The sequence below is a fragment of the Molothrus ater genome, unplaced genomic scaffold (assembly GCF_012460135.2).
Source record: "Molothrus ater isolate BHLD 08-10-18 breed brown headed cowbird unplaced genomic scaffold, BPBGC_Mater_1.1 matUn_MA508, whole genome shotgun sequence".
NCBI classification, from domain to species: Eukaryota; Metazoa; Chordata; class Aves; order Passeriformes; family Icteridae; genus Molothrus; species Molothrus ater.
The window spans coordinates 108,155-127,731 of NW_023416513.1; the positions used below are offsets into that span (position 1 = coordinate 108,155).

A 19,577-nucleotide genomic window follows, 5' to 3' on the forward strand; every position below is an offset into this window, starting at 1 on the left:
ATTTCATCCCCAAGTCTGTGTTTATCAGTGATGAAGGAAAGCTGCATGTTACAGCCTCTTTTCTTTTATTTTTCCATTTTCTTACCCATGGCCAGTTACCTGGAGTTGAAATGTTGTGTTATGGGAATTGCATGATTGCATGTGTCACTTTGTGTCCCTGCTGTAGCCCCATTTTGATAGGTTTGATGGTCACACATAGTTACTTTTTGAGATGTACTACTTTGGTACTATCCTTTCATAACTGCAAGCCAAAACAGCTCAGTCAAGTCTCTCCAGACTATTTGTCCAATTACAGTTTGGGAATGCTGGCAGTGTCATTTGTGTGTTGTCTGTGGGAGACAGGCAGCAAGCCTTTGGGATCTACCTGCAGAAGTAAAGCCTTTTCTGTTTGTTTGTCCCATTTTCTCCTCTCTTAAAGAGCAGGGGAAACCTGGAATGTCAGGTAGGTTGAATGGAGAGAAGGGGGAATGGTGTTTATGAAGGAAGCCTGAAGGACCTTGTGAAATGAAGGCTGTGTGCAGGCAGGCGTGAGGGGAGAGAGAGTTCTGTTTTATGTGTGCTCAGTAGCTCAGTGTGGGAGTTGTGATGCAGACCCACTATGAATTTAGGTTAATTTGACCTCCCTCAATGCCTTAAGCAGCTCTAAGATGATGTTAAAAGGAAGCATGCCAGTTACCCAAAACTGAACTTGAAAAATACTGAAAAAATTTGATCAAGTTGCTCTTTACATTCTTAATTATTTCTATTTGATGTTATGTCTAGTGCTCAAATACAGGCTTCTTAATTAAAAACCCCAATAATTAGAGGAGTCCTAGGTTAAGCATAATGAAAATAGAACTGATGCTTTTCCTCATTTTCAGTTGCCGAAGTCAGGCTGTTTTGAGCACTGCCTTTCTCTTTCATTGCCAAGTTCTGTGGATCTGTGCAAGTAGCTATCAGATTTGGAAGACAACTGTAATCCCATTTTTTGAACCAGAAGGTGTCAAACTGAAGTGTGTTCCTTTTGCCTTGCCTTACTCTCTAGTACTGACTGCGTTGGAAATAATCATCTACTGCTGCTCTGAGGATGCTTAGCTCAATCAGCAGTTCTCTGAGAGATGCACATGGCAGTGTTAGTTGAGGGGGGAAAAAATCCTGCAGGATTCCCTGCAGGTGTCAGTGTCTTGTTGTGGGCTGGAACCTTTCGTTGGTCGTTTTTTCCATGTTGCCATGTGTTCCTTACATGCACACAGGATTAAAAACACTGAATGAAGGTCTCCTAACCTAAAGATCAGCAGCTGTCACAGTGAAATGGTCACTGCCTGGCTCTTCCTTGTGTCTTTCTGACTCTTCCAGTGGGTGTAACCAAGATTTTTATGTTTGTGCTTTATATTAATCAACAAAGCTAGTCAATTTTAACTGTGGCATGTCCCACTTTCAAGACTCCAGTTCTGAGGTTTAACATTCATTTTCTTGAACTGTGCTTTTAATTAGGACAAGATAAAAGAAGTAGCAGCTGATGACTTCAATGAGATTTATTTTTTGTATAATGCTGTTTTTGTTTTTAGGAAGGAACCTCGGCAGTAGAGAACCTCAATGAAATGCAGTGCATGTGGTTTCAGACAGAATGTGCACAAGCCTACAAGGCAATGAACAAATTTGGAGAAGCACTTAAGAAATGCCATGAGATTGAGAGAGTACGTATTCAGCTCAATGGCTTACATTGGAAATCATTGGCTTGAGTTTACTGTGCTGGTGTGTCACTTTTCTGAGCAGTAAGGGTGCATTTCATGGTGGTTACTGGCAAGCTGATATAGTTGCATTTCCTCCTAAAAGTGCCATTGTAAACTGTGTTTTATGAAAAGATTTTACAAAGTTACTTAAAGATCCAGATGAGAGGAGAGAACTGTCAAAAATAATCTCAGTTCTGGCAGTGTACATAAGAAATGGCTATTTAGATACAAATGAAGAGTATGTGCACTTGAAGTCCAAAAGTAAGTGGATGAGCTGACAGCCCATCCTTAAGTAAAGGACAGATCTCAGTTACTATTGAGGCACTGTCTTAGAGGTACACAATAAATGTTTAAAATATTACCAAAAATATTAACTATCTTCTCCTTTTAAAAAAAGCTACAGTTTAAAAGAAGCTATTGCCAAGTAGCAATGGCTTCTTCTTGAAGTTAACATTTTATTTCAAAGGGGGAACACTTGCACATTAAATGTAGATATCCATAGTGAGGTAAACAACAAAATTTGGATGCACAACTTTAAAAAGAAGCAGGTATGAATTAGGGCATTTTTTAAAGCACATTAAAGTCTAGAGGAAAGACCAGACAGCTGAGGGTGTAAAAGAAGTGCTGAAAGAGCAGAACTTGGTAGGAAGCTGTGCCTCTTTGCAAATAGAGAGGCTTTAGGGGATTTCAGCACTGCTGCTCTTCTGCAGGGAGGCCTCAGCTCTGGAATATTCTGATTTAAACAAAGTGATGTAAAATTTCCCAAGTAACCTGGTCTAGTGAAAGGTGTCCCTGCCTATGGCAGAGGATTGGAACCAGGTGACCTTGAAGGTCCCTTCCAGTCCACACCGGTTTGTGATTTACCAGGATTGTGTTTTGTTTGCACAAATCCTTTAAATCAATTAGTGAAAGATTTTATTGTATAAGAAACTATTGGTCTTACAAATTGTCTTAGGTACCAGAAGAGGTCAGCAAATGAAGTGATAACTTGAGCCACCACCACAATGAGTATTTCTAAGCATTTAAGTCACTGTGTTTAATTTATTTATTGGATGAATTGAAGTTGTAGCAAAGTTCAACAATAAGATAAGCAAATGTGTTAAATTCAGAAACCACCAAAAAGCTTTTGTAAGAAAACACAGTGCCTTCTAAATCTTTTAGAGGGGCCAGTTATGCAAAGGGGGCAGGTCTGGTTGATGAAATGTGTTCTGGTTTTCAGAAGCACTTTTTATCTCATACTTGGCACCTAAAGGATCTAAACTGTCTCAGGAAAAGTGGGGAAGCTGATCTCATGGATGTAATAGCTGATTCATGGCTGGAGAAACAGAGTGGGAGCAAATAATCAGCTTTTGCAAGAAAAGGAGTTGATCGTGGAGATTACTAAGGCATCTCTGTAGAGTGTTCATTATTTCATCAATGCATGATCACAGGAACAGACTGAAAGCTGCAAGGACAGCACCTGCTCTGTCTCAGTACTAAATGATTAAGCAGCCCATGAAATGCAACGTTCACAGTGTAGTCAGTGACAGATTCTCTGCCTATGCATAAGTAGTGAAAGGTCCTACAATATTGCTGCTCAGGAATCCTAAAAACTATTCAAGATGATGCTGCAGAACCTTCTGTGCAGGTGTGGAGCAGCAGTGGAAAGGACACGTGGGGAATTAGAACTCGAAGTAGTGCTTTTCTTCCATTATGTGCATCTGTCACAGGGTTCACATCCGAGTGTCACATCTCAAACGTGTGCCAGTACATCACCAGCTGGGCTAACTTCCAAAGGAAGAGACCACAACTCGCTTGTTGGGCTTACTCTTCTATCCTGAGCTTTGGCTAACAAAGCTGAGTTTAGGCTAAAGTTACATCAGATCCTAAGTACTTGGACAAGTTCAAGGGCGGAATGACTTTTTTAGTGCTTCTTAAACAAAGACAAAGGGACATTAGATGGTGTGGAAAGCAGAGCTTGAACAAAAGCAAGCGCTTTCTCACATCTGATTTAAGAGTGAGATTCAATATTGCCATAGTATTAGTAGAAATCAGAATTAATTTTTTTTAATAAAAAAAATAGAGCAGTTCATAGAAGAAAAACTCCTCAAATGATGTTGAAGTGCAACGACTTCAGGACATTTATCTGTTAAACTGGAAATTCTCTGGGGTAGTTAGTTGTAAGATTCTGAAATTGATGTATTTTCGTTCTGGGCTAGGATGCCTTCTGTTGTTTTCACCGTGGCTTTATTGCTGGAGGGTTTTGTTAATGTTTGCAATAGTTAGGTTGTGTTTGTCAAACAGCAGGCTGTTATTGAATTATTATTTTGAGAGTCCAGGTTGGTATCTCCTGGTTAATACTTGCTAACTGATGTTCTGTTACGCTGTGACAGCATTTTGTAGAGATCACGGATGACCAGTTTGACTTCCACACGTACTGTATGAGGAAGATCACCCTTAGGTCTTACGTGGATTTGTTAAAACTGGAGGATGTGCTTCGACAGCATCCCTTCTACTTCAAGGCAGCACGCATTGCCATAGAGATCTACCTGAAACTGCATGATAATCCCCTGACCGATGAAAATAAGGAGCATGAGGCTGACACAGGTACGCAACCCTCAGCATTCATTCGTCACACTGCAGGTTCACTAATTAATGGGGACTTCAGGTAGGTCTGTGGTAGCAAAAAACAGAGTTCTGCACAACTCAAAGTAGGCAAATGGCAGCTTGGACTGCATGGTCAAGTACATGTTCTGCTGGAAATTAAACTAATGCATGCTTTTATGGTGGTTATTACAAAACAATGACGGGTTGGTAGTGAGAGTTGTAATTCTTGAGTAAAAATATTTGTGGTACAGAATGACTGCAAAAACATGAATTCTTGTGTTGGTTGGTCCATGGAATAGGAGATGGAAGCAGATGTGCTTGGTACTAACTTTTCTAAGCATTTTATCAGTGTGCAGAAATTTCACTTGGTAGGAACTTAAATTTTACCATCTCTTGCTTCTGATGTAAAAATCCTGTTTAAATCATCTATTTTTTCCCCTCACATTTCTGATTTGAGAGCAGCTTAAGCAGTTATGGCTTGGGGCATCTCAAATGGTACAAATAGAGGACCCTTCATGAGAGAATCCTTTGAGAGGAATTTGTCAAGTTGTAGTACTTTTCATCTCATTATACTGTTATTTTAATTTCTGTCCCTTGATTCCACTAAGGAATTTGTGGATTATGAAGCATCAGCACAGACTATAAAACAATCTATCCCTAGTAAATAAGCTTTTACAAAGGTAATGAGAGCACTGCTTGTCAGTAGATACAGTTTAAAAAAGGTGATGCTGTCTGACATCTGCGTGATGCTGTTAATTATGAGACATCAGTGTTGTGCGTGTCCTTTGTGTGTGTACAGCAAATATGTCTGACAAGGAGCTAAAGAAGCTACGAAATAAGCAGAGAAGGGCCCAGAAGAAAGCACAACTGGAGGAGGAGAAGAAAAATGCTGAGAAGGAGAAGCAACAGAGGAATCAGAAAAAGAAGAAAGATGATGATGATGAAGAAATTGGAGGACCGAAAGAGGAACTGATCCCTGAGAAACTGGCAAAGGTGCTTACCAATGTAATAATCAAGGCTTAGAAATTTCTAGAAAGTTGCAGTAAGCACACATAAAACTTCAAAGCCATTCAAATAACTTGTACATTTTTTTGGGTGGCCTCTCTTCACAGGCAGCGTTTTAAAAATAATTGCTTTCTAGGGCTAGTTGGTTAGATACAGTGTCAGTAGTGTGGAAATCACAGTTTTTGTGCCTAGTTCTCAAAGGCAGTAATTGAAGTCATAAACATTTGCTACGTGTGGAATTATCTCCATATGTCTGCTGCACTACCTTGTTGATTGTACCCTATTTCTAGCTGGTGGTGTGCAAGTCTTTCTGTCCTGTATGGAAGGTCATTATTACTCATTATTTCATGCCCTCTGATGTTCTTGTTTGTTTTTTTTCTTTGTTCTGTTCACATAGTCTGTCTGTCCAAGAGGAGACACTGAAGCGCTGAATGCTTTAACGAGATTTGTTTGCACATGGTTTGAATGGGGGAAAAGGAATAAAGAAGCTGCAGTAGTAAATAGTAGACTAGACTGAGATGGATTTAGGGATCTGGGTTAAGAGCTATAGAGAGATATAAAAGGGAGGTGACTCAGAAGACTCTTCCTTTAGCAGAAGTTATACCTGTAAGGAGCAGGAAAACACTCAAAAATGTAAGGGAAAGATAAGGAAATTATAGAGACTGGAAAAATAATTTAGAGCAATAGTAGTATAGATTCCAAGTCTTAATAGATCCAGTATTCTGGATCTATATTATACTTTTCACACTGAAGTGAGTTGTGTTTGCTCTTAAAGGGATATTTGCAAGTTGAGTCAGTGAACTTGACTCTGTAGCCAAGAAACAAGTGACTTGAACTTGACTAGTTATTAAGAATATTGCTGGTATTTCCTTTGTGTAGTTCACTGGCTGCAAGAAGCAGAACTAACTGCAATGCTAATCAAGATGGAAATGCAGCAGCGTTTATTGAAACGGAGTTCTGTAGTAGAGGCATGTCATGGGGTACCCGTGAAAAATCTAGCCAGTCCCCAAGATTGTAAGAACAGCTGCAGCTGTATAATGCATTTCCTTGGCAAATCTAGTTATGTCTGTAATATACAGATGTGAATAGAATATAATGCCAAATTCAATACCACAATCATGATATATATAGAGGTTTCCAAATGCAGTTGGTGCCACAAGACCATTTTTCACAGTTAGGCACTTGGAAATAGTTGTCCTGAAACAGCTGCCCCTAGACTTATTTGCATATGTATCTTCAGTACTGAAGGCATGGCTTTGAAATGGGGTTTTATAGGTTCCAAATAGTTTATTGTATGTAAAATCAGCAGCACACACAAGTGATGTGTTTTAAAGATGCTGTAGTTAGATTTAGCCAGAAGGTGTCTATTGCAATCTTCAACTCAAGTTACTTGCAACTAAGTGTATCACTTCAACATTGCTGAATTGGTATTGGCACACAACAGAATTTGTATTTGCTTCTTAGAGAGTAGTTTCTGTTGATAAAAAAAAATTAAGGACAGCAGACAGTTCTTGTTTGAGTAATGCCAAACCTCTCTGTGCAAGACACTTGTCTGTAAAGAAGCTGCACAGAATTAATTTCTGTGAAAGCTGTCCATTTGCTGCATTACACTAGCTAAGATCAGGAGACCTTTTTCAATATCCAGTTACTTCCAGCTTGCTGTTGGTGGTTTGGCTGGGACTGTCACTGTGATCTGGCAGCTTTTAGGAACCTGTCTGAAGCTCACATGAGCAGAATGCCCTGGGTGTTTGTCAGTCATTTCCCTCGGGCCCAGGTACGTAGTTGGGTGTGGGCAGCCACACTGCCCTTTCCAGGGCAGGTCCAGCTCCAGGTGTGTTCATGCTGGTGTATGACAGAAGGAAAAGAATTGTATCTCTGTAGCAGAACGTGACTTGTAGCCATCAGAAAGCAAATACTTTGGACTTCTTAGTCTGTGTTTAGACATTGAGTGAAAGTTGCAGAGTTTGTAACAGAAGAGGTTCTAAGCATCTTCTGCACTGCCTCAGGAGAGTAACTCTCTGATGTGACTCAGCAATTGCTGGTTTTTGTTGTTGTAGTCACTAGGTTTCAACTTTGACCTGGTTGTGTGTCACTCCCTTGCATCTGTAGGTTGAAGCACCTTTGGAAGAAGCCATTAAATTTTTAACACCCTTGAAGAATTTAGTGAAGAACAAAATAGAGACTCATCTTTTTGCCTTTGAGATATATTTTCGAAAAGGTAAGTGAGAACACTTAATGAAAGCAAGCAGTTTGTGAATTGTAAAGGTGTATATTGGAACTTAAGCAGCAATTACTGATCAAGTGTGAGGAGCCCATCCCTGTCACGGCACGGAACTTCTCACTGGGCCAACACTCCAGCAATGAGCAGTATGTGCAAACCAAAGCTGGAACATGTAGTGATTATCCACTTAATTCACTGGTCAAATAGATGCATGTTATTAAAAATGGCTTTTGCCGCAAACTCAGCTGTAAATTCTTCTGATCATTCTAATTTCAAACACTAAATACTCCTGTAACACAGTGCAGTGATTTCCTGCCACAGGTTTTTGAACACTTGTCCACACTTGGTTTTTCTTTCCAGAGAAGTTCCTTCTGATGCTGCAGTCTGTGAAGAGAGCCTTTGCTATTGATTCCAGTCATCCTTGGCTCCACGAGTGTATGATTCATCTCTTCAGCAGTGGTATGTATCTGTTGGGTAGGACTCTTTCTCTGCACACTGCCAGGTGATGCCCCTAGACTTGCAGTCATTGATCTTTAGCACAATCAATTCAAAATATTTAAAGCATGTATCAGAAAACTGATTCATGCTGAAATTAAGTATGGTTATTATGGTTGCATCTGGATTTAGGAATCATTCCAGTATTGTGAAGAGTTATAAGACTGTGAGCAGTATGTGAGGCCTGAAAGAGAGAGGCAGTGAAGAAATGGGAATTGCAGAGTGAGGAGTGGGGCTTTTCTGCTGACAGCCTGTGTCAGCATGCACGGAGAGGACTTAGAATTCTGTCCTTGCTGGTAAAAGTTGGGAGAATTCTCTCCCTTCCCCTGCCCCAGAGGTCACCCTTTCTGATGGGGGCTACAGAGTAGACTCACTTAAAAACAGACCTATATGATATTAACCTCTGAGCCTAATAGGTTTTAATTAGTAAGGGGGAGAGTATATTAATGTAAAAAAGCTCTGACTTTTTCTAAGCATCACCTAAGTGCCACAGTTAAGCTTCTTCTAACCACATCCAGTATTTACCTGATCAAATTTCATGCATCTTCCTTTGAGATACTTTCCAATTATATTAATAATGTAAACATGAAAAATACTAAAATAAATACATAAATCATATTTTACTGTTATTACCTGTGCTCACCTCAGCTTCTTTTTTCCAACAGTATCTGAAAGTAAGGATCTGCCTGATGCTGTTAGAACAGTGTTAAACCAAGAAATGAATCGGCTTTTTGGAGCAACTAATCCAAAGAACTTCAATGAAGCTTTCCTTAAAAGGAACTATGACTCACTGCCACATAGGTTATCAGGTATTTTGCCTTTTTCCTTGTTCTGCCTTTGTTGTACATGTTCTGTGCTTCTCTGGCACTGGTATCTCAGTACCAGCCCCAGTGATGTAGCAATCACTCCTTTGCTCTGGAGTGCCTTTCTTCTCTGGTTGTGTTTCACTGACAACCTGATTGCCAGGTTGTCTGAGGTTTCCCTTAATTTTCTCTTTGTGCTGCTGGAGTGGCAATGTGGGGACCTCTGCCCTCTTGTTTCTGATGTGTGCAGAATGTTTGTTTTAATGCTCTGTTTGGAGCTTCCCTTTGACCTGCTTAGGTATCAGGCTTTATGCTCCAAGTTGGTTCCATGTGGAACTACTGCTGGAGAGTTCAGTCCACCCCTCTTCCTCACGTCATCCCTGCTTTCTGTTTGTGTATAAGATGATTTTGGCCATCCACTGGGTGATGACTCTTCCTTTTCCTCCTGTAGCTGCCAAAATGATGTACTATTTAGATCCTTCCAGTCAGAAAAGGGCAGTGGAACTGGCAATGACCCTGGATGAATCCCTTATTAACAGAAATCTTCAGGTAAAGTATTTATCAATTGTAGACAACTTCTGTTTTATCTGTGGAAGCTTTAAGCGAAATTTGGAGGTAAGAGGAAGCTGAAATCATTGCTGTGCTTTATCGTAACACACAAAAAGGTTGAGTTGTGAAAGAAAGGGATGTCAGGTTCATCTGAACTGAAATATTTAATATCCTTTTGGCACATTTAAATGATTTAGTTTTGTGCTAACAGGAAAATAGCAGCAGTGGAAGCCATATTATTGCTACAGGTAATGAGGAAACTTATTAAACTTGAGAGCATTCACAGGGCAGAAGGAAAGGTGGTAGTTTGTCTGAGCTTTGGCTGCCACACAGGCAGCTGTTCACTAAAAAACAGAGTGGCACAGACTCTGGGAAGGCTTTCCAGGGTCAGCTTCCTGCAAGCTGTGGGAATTACCACAGGTTCAATAAAAGCTGTGTATGCCCAGTTCTGCCTTAGCATGCAGTTAAGTGAAAAGCTCACCAATGAGTCTTTGAGTTTTTCAAAAAACATCTCTTAGGAAATGTAGTGGCCTCAATAGAACTTTAATTGTGAAGAATTTAAAGTTCATAGCAGAATTTTTGCACCAGACAGAGGTGGGGAGAAAGAGACAATAAAGGACAATTTGCCTTGGTTTGACTTGTTTTAGGATGGTAAAGATTCAGAACCTTTATCTATTCCAGCTGTTGTGGTCTGGGACACAAACTCCTGTCTTTTATATCCTAAGTACATATTTAGCATTTTTCATAAGCTTTCTTGTTTGGGTGTTGGTTTTTGGGTAATTTGGGTTTTCTTTCTGTTTGAGTGGTCTCAAGGAGTTGAATCTAGATTATAAGTAGATTTAGAAAACAAAAATTAATTTGCCTTTTATTTGCTGGTTTTTGCCTGTGAGTGGAATTCTGGGAAAGATGAAGTGTAACCAAAAATGCTTGGTTGTTCTGGAGGTGCAGAGTTGCTGAGACTAGAAGAAGCTTTTACCAACTCAGCAGTGCATAAATGCACTCCTGTACACTGAAAATGTTGACTTAAAGCCATGTTTGATGCCAGCATGAAGGAAGAGTTGGACTTCTACTGAACTTGTAGATGAGAAATTAAAAGTGCCCTAAAAATGGAGGAGGATCCAAAGGAGTCTAGGTGTTGTTGAAGGGCATTTTTGTGTGCAAAGAGATGAAATTTATTACATTTCATTGCATAAAGAGCAGGTGTCCCAGAGCACACTGCAGCTGTAAAACCAGATATGTTTGACCTTTGGAGGATGGCAGTGCTACAAAGAGCAAATGTGAGGAAAAGGGGTCCTTGAGGAGAGCCCCATAACCCCTCAGCAGGAGGACAGAGCAGTTAATCCCAGTCCGCAGGAGAAACCAAAACTGTACTAAATGTCAGAGGAGCAGGAGAAGACTGCCTGGCTCTGCTAATGCCTGCACACAGCCATGGGCAGGTGTGAAATGCTGCCAGGCTTTAGTGGAGCTCACTAGGTTGGTTTCTCATGCTTGGAATGCAGGCTGAAAAAAATTACAGAGGAAATCCCCTTTTCCTCTTCTAAATCATGAGCAAAAATCTGAAAAATGTGGTAATATCGGTCATTTGGTGTGATTGAAAGGTATGTTATGTGTTGCTGAAATGGTCGGTGTGTCCCAAGAATGGGGGGGGTCTTGGTTGTCAGTTAGCCAGAATGGGTTTTTCTTAGGAAAAAGAAACAAGTGGCAAATCAGTATTTCATTTTGCAGTCAATATTTCTAGCTGTGTTTGAGATCCTTTTTTCAAGTGCCTTCTTTCAAATCAGACTATATTGGTATTTCATGCTGTGCTTAGTTAGAATGTCATTGGATCTTGAAAGGTGTGTGGCCTTTGGAGCAGGTCTGTGTCAGGAATACTGTTTTCAATGTGTCTTGGGAAATTATTCTTACCTCAGACAGCAGAACTGCTGTGTGAAACCTGTGTTGTGCGTGTTCAGCTGAATGTTGAAGAAACCCTAACCCTTGTTTATTTTTCTCTTTCATTAGACTTGTATGGAGGTATTAGAAGCTTTATGTGACGGTAGCCTTGGAGACTGTAAAGAAGCATCTGAAACTTACAGAGCAAATTGTCATAAGCTTTTCCCTTATGCTTTGGCTTTCATGCCCCCTGGATATGAAGAGGATATGAAGATCACAGTTAATGGAGATAGTTCTGCAGAACCTGAAGAACTGGCCAATGAAATATGAACAACTTGATTGCAAAAATATGACGTTGGACCATATCTGGTGTATAATATTTTTGTCACGCACCTGCTGAATTGTTCTAACTTACACAAAGAACAGAAGGAAAAAAAAACCCCGTTGCCTTCAAATAGTTTTACTTTTTTTTTATCCTGCTGACAAAGTATATATATAAAATATCTAACATATTAGTGGTTATAGGTTGTTTGGTTTCTTAAAAATTAAAAGCTGCTAAAATTGAAAAAAAGGAAAAAATAAACAACCCTTTTCCTTACCTACCCACCCATGTTTTTAAACTAATTTATATGAGACCTGGAGGTGTAGAGCCCTCAGAGCAGGTGTGTGGCAGAAATATTAAATTTAAATTTGTCTTGTGAGATTACTGTTATCTCAGACAGCAAAACTGCTGTTTTAGCACTGGATTCTTTCACTGAGCACAAAGAGTTGATGGGGCTTTAGCATCTGACTGATTTTGATACGGGGGATGATTGTGTCCATAGGAAGTATGCAATGTGAATCAGACTATAGAGAGAAACCTGCGACGTGCTTGTTGCGTTGGGGTGCTTGGACATACGGCTGTCAACCGGAATTAAGAAACATAGTGTGTTCAACAAGCTTGTTGTGTCTCTGAAATTCACTGTACACCATCAGTTCGGTGTTCTTGCACCACAGTTTTTACCTGAAGGAACCAGTTCAAGTGGTCTCTCTTGGAATTGACCTTGGGGTGGGGAGGGGAGAATCAGCACTGCTGTTCTGGAGATGAACCTATCGGCGCAGGTTGGCCAAACTTTTTAAAACTGTAATGCAAGAACCAAATAAAATTATGCACTGTGATGTGGCACCAATTAGAAAGATCGCATGCATTTTTCACGTAGAGTGAAAACAAAATGAGAACATACTATGGCTTGAAGTTGCAAAGAGGAAAACTCCTGACTACCATTTTGACTGATCAAGAGACTAATAGATTAAAACCTCAGCAGGCCTTGTTCATGTTATGCAGAAAAAAAAAAAAAAGTGCTGCAGTTTAGATACCTCTGGAACTTTTCCACAGTGTCACAGGTTTGTAATACTTGAAGCCCTACATTTCTAAGAATATATTTCTTGCTCAGTTGTTTCAGGCAAGCCCAAGACTTTGTAACTTTTAAGGGGCCCAAGATTTTTTTTTCAATAACAGACCAGCTTCTTATTCCTGCAGTTACAGATGTAATTTCCTTTGTCAAACATAAGGTACCAAATATAATGCAATAAAACGTTTTGAAAAACAACTGTGTGAATATTCAAACCAATCTATGTTGTACTCTGACGGTGAATGGGTTTGCTGGAGTGCAGCTCAGGGCTGGCTCTGCTGTCCAGTCATGCTAACACTGTCACTGCTGCTGATGGGTGGGCATTGAGTATCAAGTGCAAATGCATTCTCTGTAAATACTGAATGTCTGGGAAGTCCTATAACAAAATGCTCTGCTACTCGGCTCTCAGTTCCACCAGTGTTTCCAAGTCAAGCTTCAGTCTATAAGTCTACTGTGTTAATAATAGAGATAAGTACTCAAATGTTTTCTTTTGTAGGCTCATCATATAAAAGAGCAGAAATAAACTACAGCTTACAAAGTGAGTGCCTTCTTTGCTGCAGGAGTTGAGTTACAGAGTATCTGTTTGGTGGATACACAGCCTTCCATGTACAGTTAGGAGATCCTGGAGGACTGACTGGGGTTTGTAGAGTGCTACCTGTCAGAACAACAGGCTTTTCTTTGTTGTGTCTGCATCTCCTGTTCTGTTCGTGGGTAGCCTGTCCTGGTGTGTGTTTGCAGCGTAGTTCCCATCACCAGTGTGGGTTGCTGTATTTGTCTATTTGCCTGCTGGGCTTCTGGGGACTAGAATACCTGCAGAGCCTACAAGTGACTCTGGTGTTGATGTCTGGATCTCAGTTGTTTCTGCAGCCTGAAGTACTTGGACTGCGTGTCTTCTGCAGCGCCTGGAGATGGTTCAGTCTTGCCTACACAAGCTGTGAGATTTTGGCCTTGCCTCTTGACTATTGCTGCCCATTTCTTGGCTGCTGATGCTTAAGCTGGAGGCAGATGAGTGCTCACTCGTAACAGATTGTGAATTGCATCAAGCAGATGCTTGTTTTTCCAGATGCACTGGGGCTTTTGGGTGCTGCCTATCAATGGGATTACTTTTACTTTTTCACTGCCTGTTTTTGCATTGAAATGGATGCCTCAGTCGGCCTTCCAGAAGTCTTCCTCTACACATCTCTTTTGATTTTCCCAAAGACACTTCATAGCCTTGCTGAAAGGCATCCACACTGCCGCAGAGATGGTGCTTTTGGATTGAGGAGGTTACTCATCCCCTCCAGAAGACTGCGAGCCCAGGACAGAAAACTAAGCCAAGAGTTTGCCTGAAAATGGAGGTGCTTTAATTGGCAAAGAAATTGTTATTCCTTCATCTCCACATCCGTTCTGTTGGATGCAAGCCTGACTTCTGAGGAAGAGCTTTTAGAGCTGGCAATGAAGTTGAAATCCAGCGCAGTCTTCTCTGTGCTGCAGTGGAAGCTTTCCCTTGTGTGCTGAGATCCAAAATGGTAATCACTGGTGCTTGGCTGCCAGAGCAGGTGAGCAGGGAATTCAGTTGTGGTCAGTGACCTAGAGCACTGGCATGACACAATTTAGTTGGATTCTCCATGGTTTTCACTGGAGAAGGAGAATGTCACCATCAGTGAAGGCACTGCTGATGACACATGATACGGGTATCTTTCCTGGCTACAAAATATTTCCTGGGTACAAAATTAATTTTGCCTGGATAAGAGAAGATGGTGCACACTGCATGAAGCAATGCCAGAGTTCTCCATGGGCTTAAATTGTAGGGAACCGGAAGTTGTGGTTTTCCCTGTGATGGTGGGTGAGGTATTGATTCCTCCGGGCAGAGAGCAAAGCATGCAGGCACATGTGTGAACAACCAGGTAAAATAGCCTCCAAATTACCTATTCATTCATTAATTTCTTTGCATATTAAATGCCTTCAAAGCGGTATTTGACTTTTTTTTGTTTTGGTAGCATTCTGAATATTTGCATGTTCACAGGGGCAAGGCTTGTCCTGATGCGTGCTGTGTCAGCCAGAACAGAGGGAAGTTTGTCACCCAGATCTCCCCCTAGCATGGGGAGCAAATTCAAGTTTCCCAGGGAGCTCCCTAGGGCTAGATAAGGTGCTCATGATCAGCCTGTTACATCTGCCTTTAGCATTTGGAATGGCAAGGTTTGGAGGTGCTGCAGCCACAGCAGTGGACTCTGGAAGCTGGTGCAGAAACTCAGGGACTGAATTAGATTTTCCCTGAAAGAAAACACCCATGAGGGCAGGGGGAGATCAGGCTGAGGAGCCAGAGGTGCACATACAATTTCAGTATCATGTGAGCAAGAAAAATCAGAAGAATTAAGGTGTCTGTCTAATGTGATGCCTTTGGGGACTGGAGCAGTGGTGCCATCATTCCTGCAGCATTCACATGTTGGTGCCACAGTTCTGCTTTGGACATGTACTACCTATGCCAACAAAACCACCTGATACCATAATCCAGCTCAACAGACCCGGATAAAAATTGTGTTTTCCCCTTTCTGTGATTGCTTTAACTGTTTTTCTAAGTGTTCTGTGCAGAGTATCTAGCTGGCTTTGAAATCTTTTCCCCGAAGGAATTGTGCTTTACAAATGCCATTTTTACTGCAGTGTAATGTAAAATAGCTTGAACTGTGTGGAAGTCAGAGTGACACTCACGTGGGTCGCACAGTGCCGTGGGGCCCTGTGAAGGAAAACGGTGCAAAGGTAGTGTAATGAGAGATGGTGGTGCAATTGATCCAAGCCATCTATCAGCTCATCAGTGAGAGAGCAGCTTCCACTTGGAGCAAAGCGGTTGCTGAGCGTGAGGAAAGGCTTTTGCTTCCAGGAGCCTTCCAGTAATCAGCTGTCCTGGGATGAAGTGGGGCACAAAGGCTGTACGATTTTACACAACCTCTGGCCGTGCCATCATGATTCTGTTTCCTGGAAATGAAAGCTGCACTCTGCAAACACTAATTTTAATGGCTGTGTTGGGCAGAGACACTTTGCAGGAGCATGCAGCCAGCAGTGAGAATGGCAGGGAGCAACTGATAGAGCAGCTTGCCAAAAGAAGACTCAAGTGAGTTATAAGGAGCTGGCATAATAGAAATTCCATTTTAGATTAAATATAAAATGGCTTTTTTATTGCTAGGAAGATGACTGGAGCTGTAAATACTATAAATGCAGTCTCCCCATGCCAAGGAAGCTGTGCATGTGTATTCTGGAGTGGTACAAGCAAAAGCAGTAGTATGTTCACAAAGACCAACCTTGTATGTTAGTCTTCAGGCAAACTGTGGCAGAAAACTGGAAGGACAAAAATTGTCCACTTTACAAAAGACACTATCAAAGAGTTTGTAACATTGCAAAAGAAATATTGCTACACAATCCAAAGCATCTTAGAATAGCTTCCCTAAGATGTTTTCATTAGAAGTGTTAAACCTGCTAACTGTTCATAATGAAAGATGAAGAAGAACTTTCACAAAATATTTCTGCCTGGCACTGCCCATTCACTGTCTACCTCTACTAGTCCTAGTCTAGTTTGGCTACTGCATAATTTTAGCATTTAGCATAAAACATGTGAAGAAGTGTCATTTACCTGGTTGGTGAATGTATGACGAGGGATAACATTTAGTTTTACACTGTAATGCAATAAACCCCCAATTTAGTGATTAAATCCCGTTGTTGGTTCAGTGCAGCAGCATATTGATTGCTTCATTGCTGATCCATTCAAAGAAATCTGAATTCTAAATTGCACCAAGTTACTTGCAATTGTACTGGGACTTGCTTTCCCTTCCAGCCTTCCTAACTGGTTGACAATGTTGTACTGTGTTTTTACGCTCTCCTCTGGTGGTAGCAAATAGCAGAACTAGCAGGAAGTCAATCAAAGAATAAAAATGCTGAGTTCTGTTTGTAAATGAGTACCAGTGTTTCCTTGTAGTGTTCAGCGTCCTCCTTGGCTGCCCCACCCGCTCTGTAATAAAGGATCCCGTAATCTGCCGGTTCCCTTCCTTCCCTCTGTCTCCTTCCAGGCTGATGAGCTGTTAATGGGGGTGCAGCTCTCAAAAAAGGAAAAGCAGGTCTGTAGGAAAAGGCTGAGACTCCCTTTGGAGTCAGCCTGGAAAAGAAGCACCCTGGTAAGGAGCTGTCTGTCCTAGCCCAGAAACAAACTGTACGTACAGTTCAGGCTGCTCAGAGCCAATATGGGATTTGGATAAATGGGTGTTCAGAGGCAAGCTGAATGAAGAAGCGTTTGCTGCTTTCCTCAGATATAATTGTTGGGGATTAAATAAAATAAGTCTTCTCTTCCCCACCATAAGCCCACCTGATCCCACAGTTTTCCTGACTCAGTGTGTCCCAGAGTATCTTGTGATTTTAATCAATCACCATGCAGAATAACATGATGATGCTGACAAACTGTAGTACAAGTAGCTGAGCAGCCTGCTGATACTGCAGTACAGGAACCTACAGCGTGCTGTGCACCTGGCATTTCAGATTACCTAGGGAAAAAGTTAGTTAATTTCTGTGTGTAAGGAATAACAGCTCTGATGACCCTGCCTGCAGGGAGGGTGGGTGTGATACTGAAGTGATGGCAGCAATATCCTCACACTGACCCCTGTGGATGGGAAAGGGGAGCTTGTTGCAGGAAGGGCTCCTTTTGTGCCCTACTGAAAACCACCAGCCCTAAAAAACAGCATCTCTTCCTTATCCATGCCCTCATAACTCCATTGTTCTTCTGTGGGAGGGAAAGGGCACTTCTGCTGGGAAACTGCCTGCCTTGAACTTGTCACAACTGGAAACTGCCCCCTTCCGTTCCCTGGGAACAGCTCCTCGTGACTGGAAGCACAGATCCATGAGGAGCTAAGGTAGCCTGGCAGCTTAGGCATTACTTTATCTGCATAAATATTTCAGTTTTGGCTTTCCATCAGGTATAAAAGATCTTCCCACCTTGTCATTACGCTTCTGCAATCTGCCCCATGTGCAGTAGCAGAAAGACTACAGCTCTCTCTGGCCCCTCTTGTCCCTCAAAATGCAGGAGTGCATGCCAAGCACCCTTGATTCCAAATTCCCCTTCGTGGAATGAACCCAAGGGATGTGTAAATGTTTTTTTCTTGGAGGGAGGTAAATGGGGAGCAATGATGTGGCTGTTGAGTGGATCACGCAGCAGGACTGGCATTTCCATGGTAAATGCAGGTGGTGGGTTTGTGGGGGCTCTTTCAGTGTCTGCTATTTTCTCCTCAACTTCCCAAATCCAAGAGCCAGGGCCTCATTCTTCTAAGAGGACCACAGAGATGTCCCTGGAAGTAGGAACAGTTTTGTTCCCCTGCATGTTTTTTGTATGATTTCATTGCAAAAATATGAACCTGTAAACCAGACACTCCTTATAATCAATTAAGCTGCATTTATTAATTATTTGCTATTTTCTCTTACTGTTGTCTTTATAATCTGCAAGAATTTGTATAAAATTTTGGCTTCTGATTGTTTACATCATGCATTGCAAGTATTTCTTTTCCTCACTGGAATCATCAAACATTCCCAATTCTGCATCTCACTTCCCTTGCAGTATTAGTCACATATCTCAGTGAAGTGTAACTGTTTGAGCTGGGGGAAAAACCCCAATCTTTGCTTTACTGAAGAGTGAACTTGTTTGTTCTTTTGAATTCTTGTTTTGTCCCTTGATGAGCACCTTTTCACCGTGTCCTTTATGTTCTGTTTAGTACTGCAGGACCCTGCTGGCACCAAAACCATCCCATCTTTTCTAAATTATTGACAGGTACACAGATTGCACAGAAGCTATGTGAGCAATGTATGGTGACCTAAATTAACCTAAATGGAGGAAAATCCTTGTGCTGCAGCTAAGCTGAAGCTGAGGAGGCACGCTGAGCTCAGAGCCAGGCTGCAGGCACTGGCTGTTGCCAGGTGTTAACAAGAGAGAAAAGACCAAGACCAGTGGAATAAGTAATGAACAAGGGTATCCTTAGAAGGATTATACTCTGAATAAAGTAAAAAAAGTGTATAAATCTCATATCTGAAAGGAAATCTTAGCAAACCACCAGGAAAATAAGCTTGTGTCTCATACCTGTGTATACTATCAGATGCATGGGCCCCATCTGTTTGGGGATGGGTGGGTTGATAACACAGAGAAGTTTTTGTTATTGCTGAGCAGGGCCCACACAGAGCCAAGGCCTTCTCTGCTTTTTGTGCTGCCACCCTGGTGAGGAAGTGCCTGGTGAGGGAGGGAGGAGGCTCAGCCCAGACAGGTGATCCCAGCTGACCAAAGGGATTCTCCAGACCATGTGGCATCATGCTCAGAATATACAGTGAGGGAAGAAGGAAAGGGGACACATTGGAGTGATGGTGTTGGTCTTACCAAGTGTATTGTTTTGGCAAGGCCTGGTTTTGGTAGTGGCGGGGGCACAGAGACGGCTCCTGTGGGAAGCTTCTGGAAGCTTCCACCATGTCCAGCAGAGCCAATCCCGGATGACTCTGAAGGTGGACATGCTGCTGGGCAGCGCTGGGCCAAGGAGAGAGGCTGGCAATGCCTCATATTTGAGAAGAAAATCAAAACAAAGTGCACAAAGTTTTTTTTTTCTCCTAGCCAGAGAAGAGGAGGAGGTGAGAACACGTGAGGGAAACAACGCGGAGACACCCGTTCCCGTTCCCGTTCCCGCTGCTCAGAGATACCTGAGCGGATCCCGTTCCCGTTCCCGCTGCTCGGAGGTACCTGAGCGGATCCCGTTCCCGCTGCTCGGAGATTCCCGAGGGGATCCCGTTCCCGTTCCCGCTGCTCGGACATTCCCGAGGGGATCCCGATCCCGTTCCCGCTGCTCGGACATTCCCGAGGGGATCCCGATCCCGTTCCCGCTCTCGCCCGCCGTCCCCTCAGCGCCGCGCGCGCAGCGCCCCCTGCCGGCCGGCAGCGCCCACGCGCGCACGG

The 19,577-nt window shown here is 42.1% G+C and overlaps 1 protein-coding gene and 1 long non-coding RNA gene across 2 annotated transcripts in view; one reads left to right on the forward strand and one right to left on the reverse strand.

The window, feature by feature from the left end:
• NAA15 (N-alpha-acetyltransferase 15, NatA auxiliary subunit) overlaps window positions 1–12,832 on the forward strand; it is a 36,603-nt gene extending 23,771 nt beyond the window's left edge. Inside the window, exons 13-20 of the mRNA XM_036404668.2 lie at window positions 1,548–1,676; window positions 4,085–4,298; window positions 5,098–5,291; window positions 7,413–7,521; window positions 7,885–7,983; window positions 8,685–8,828; window positions 9,274–9,371; window positions 11,373–12,832. Coding sequence (XP_036260561.1) covers window positions 1,548–1,676; window positions 4,085–4,298; window positions 5,098–5,291; window positions 7,413–7,521; window positions 7,885–7,983; window positions 8,685–8,828; window positions 9,274–9,371; window positions 11,373–11,573 — 1,188 coding nt within the window. The 3' untranslated portion in view covers window positions 11,574–12,832. The remainder of the gene's footprint in view (window positions 1–1,547; window positions 1,677–4,084; window positions 4,299–5,097; window positions 5,292–7,412; window positions 7,522–7,884; window positions 7,984–8,684; window positions 8,829–9,273; window positions 9,372–11,372) is intronic.
• The window catches only part of LOC118700282 (uncharacterized), a 33,036-nt gene extending 13,561 nt beyond the window's left edge, over window positions 1–19,475 (reverse strand). Inside the window, exon 1 of the long non-coding RNA XR_008509046.1 lies at window positions 19,325–19,475. This is a non-coding gene — a long non-coding RNA (uncharacterized LOC118700282). The remainder of the gene's footprint in view (window positions 1–19,324) is intronic.
• Window positions 19,476–19,577: the final 102 nt, after the last annotated feature.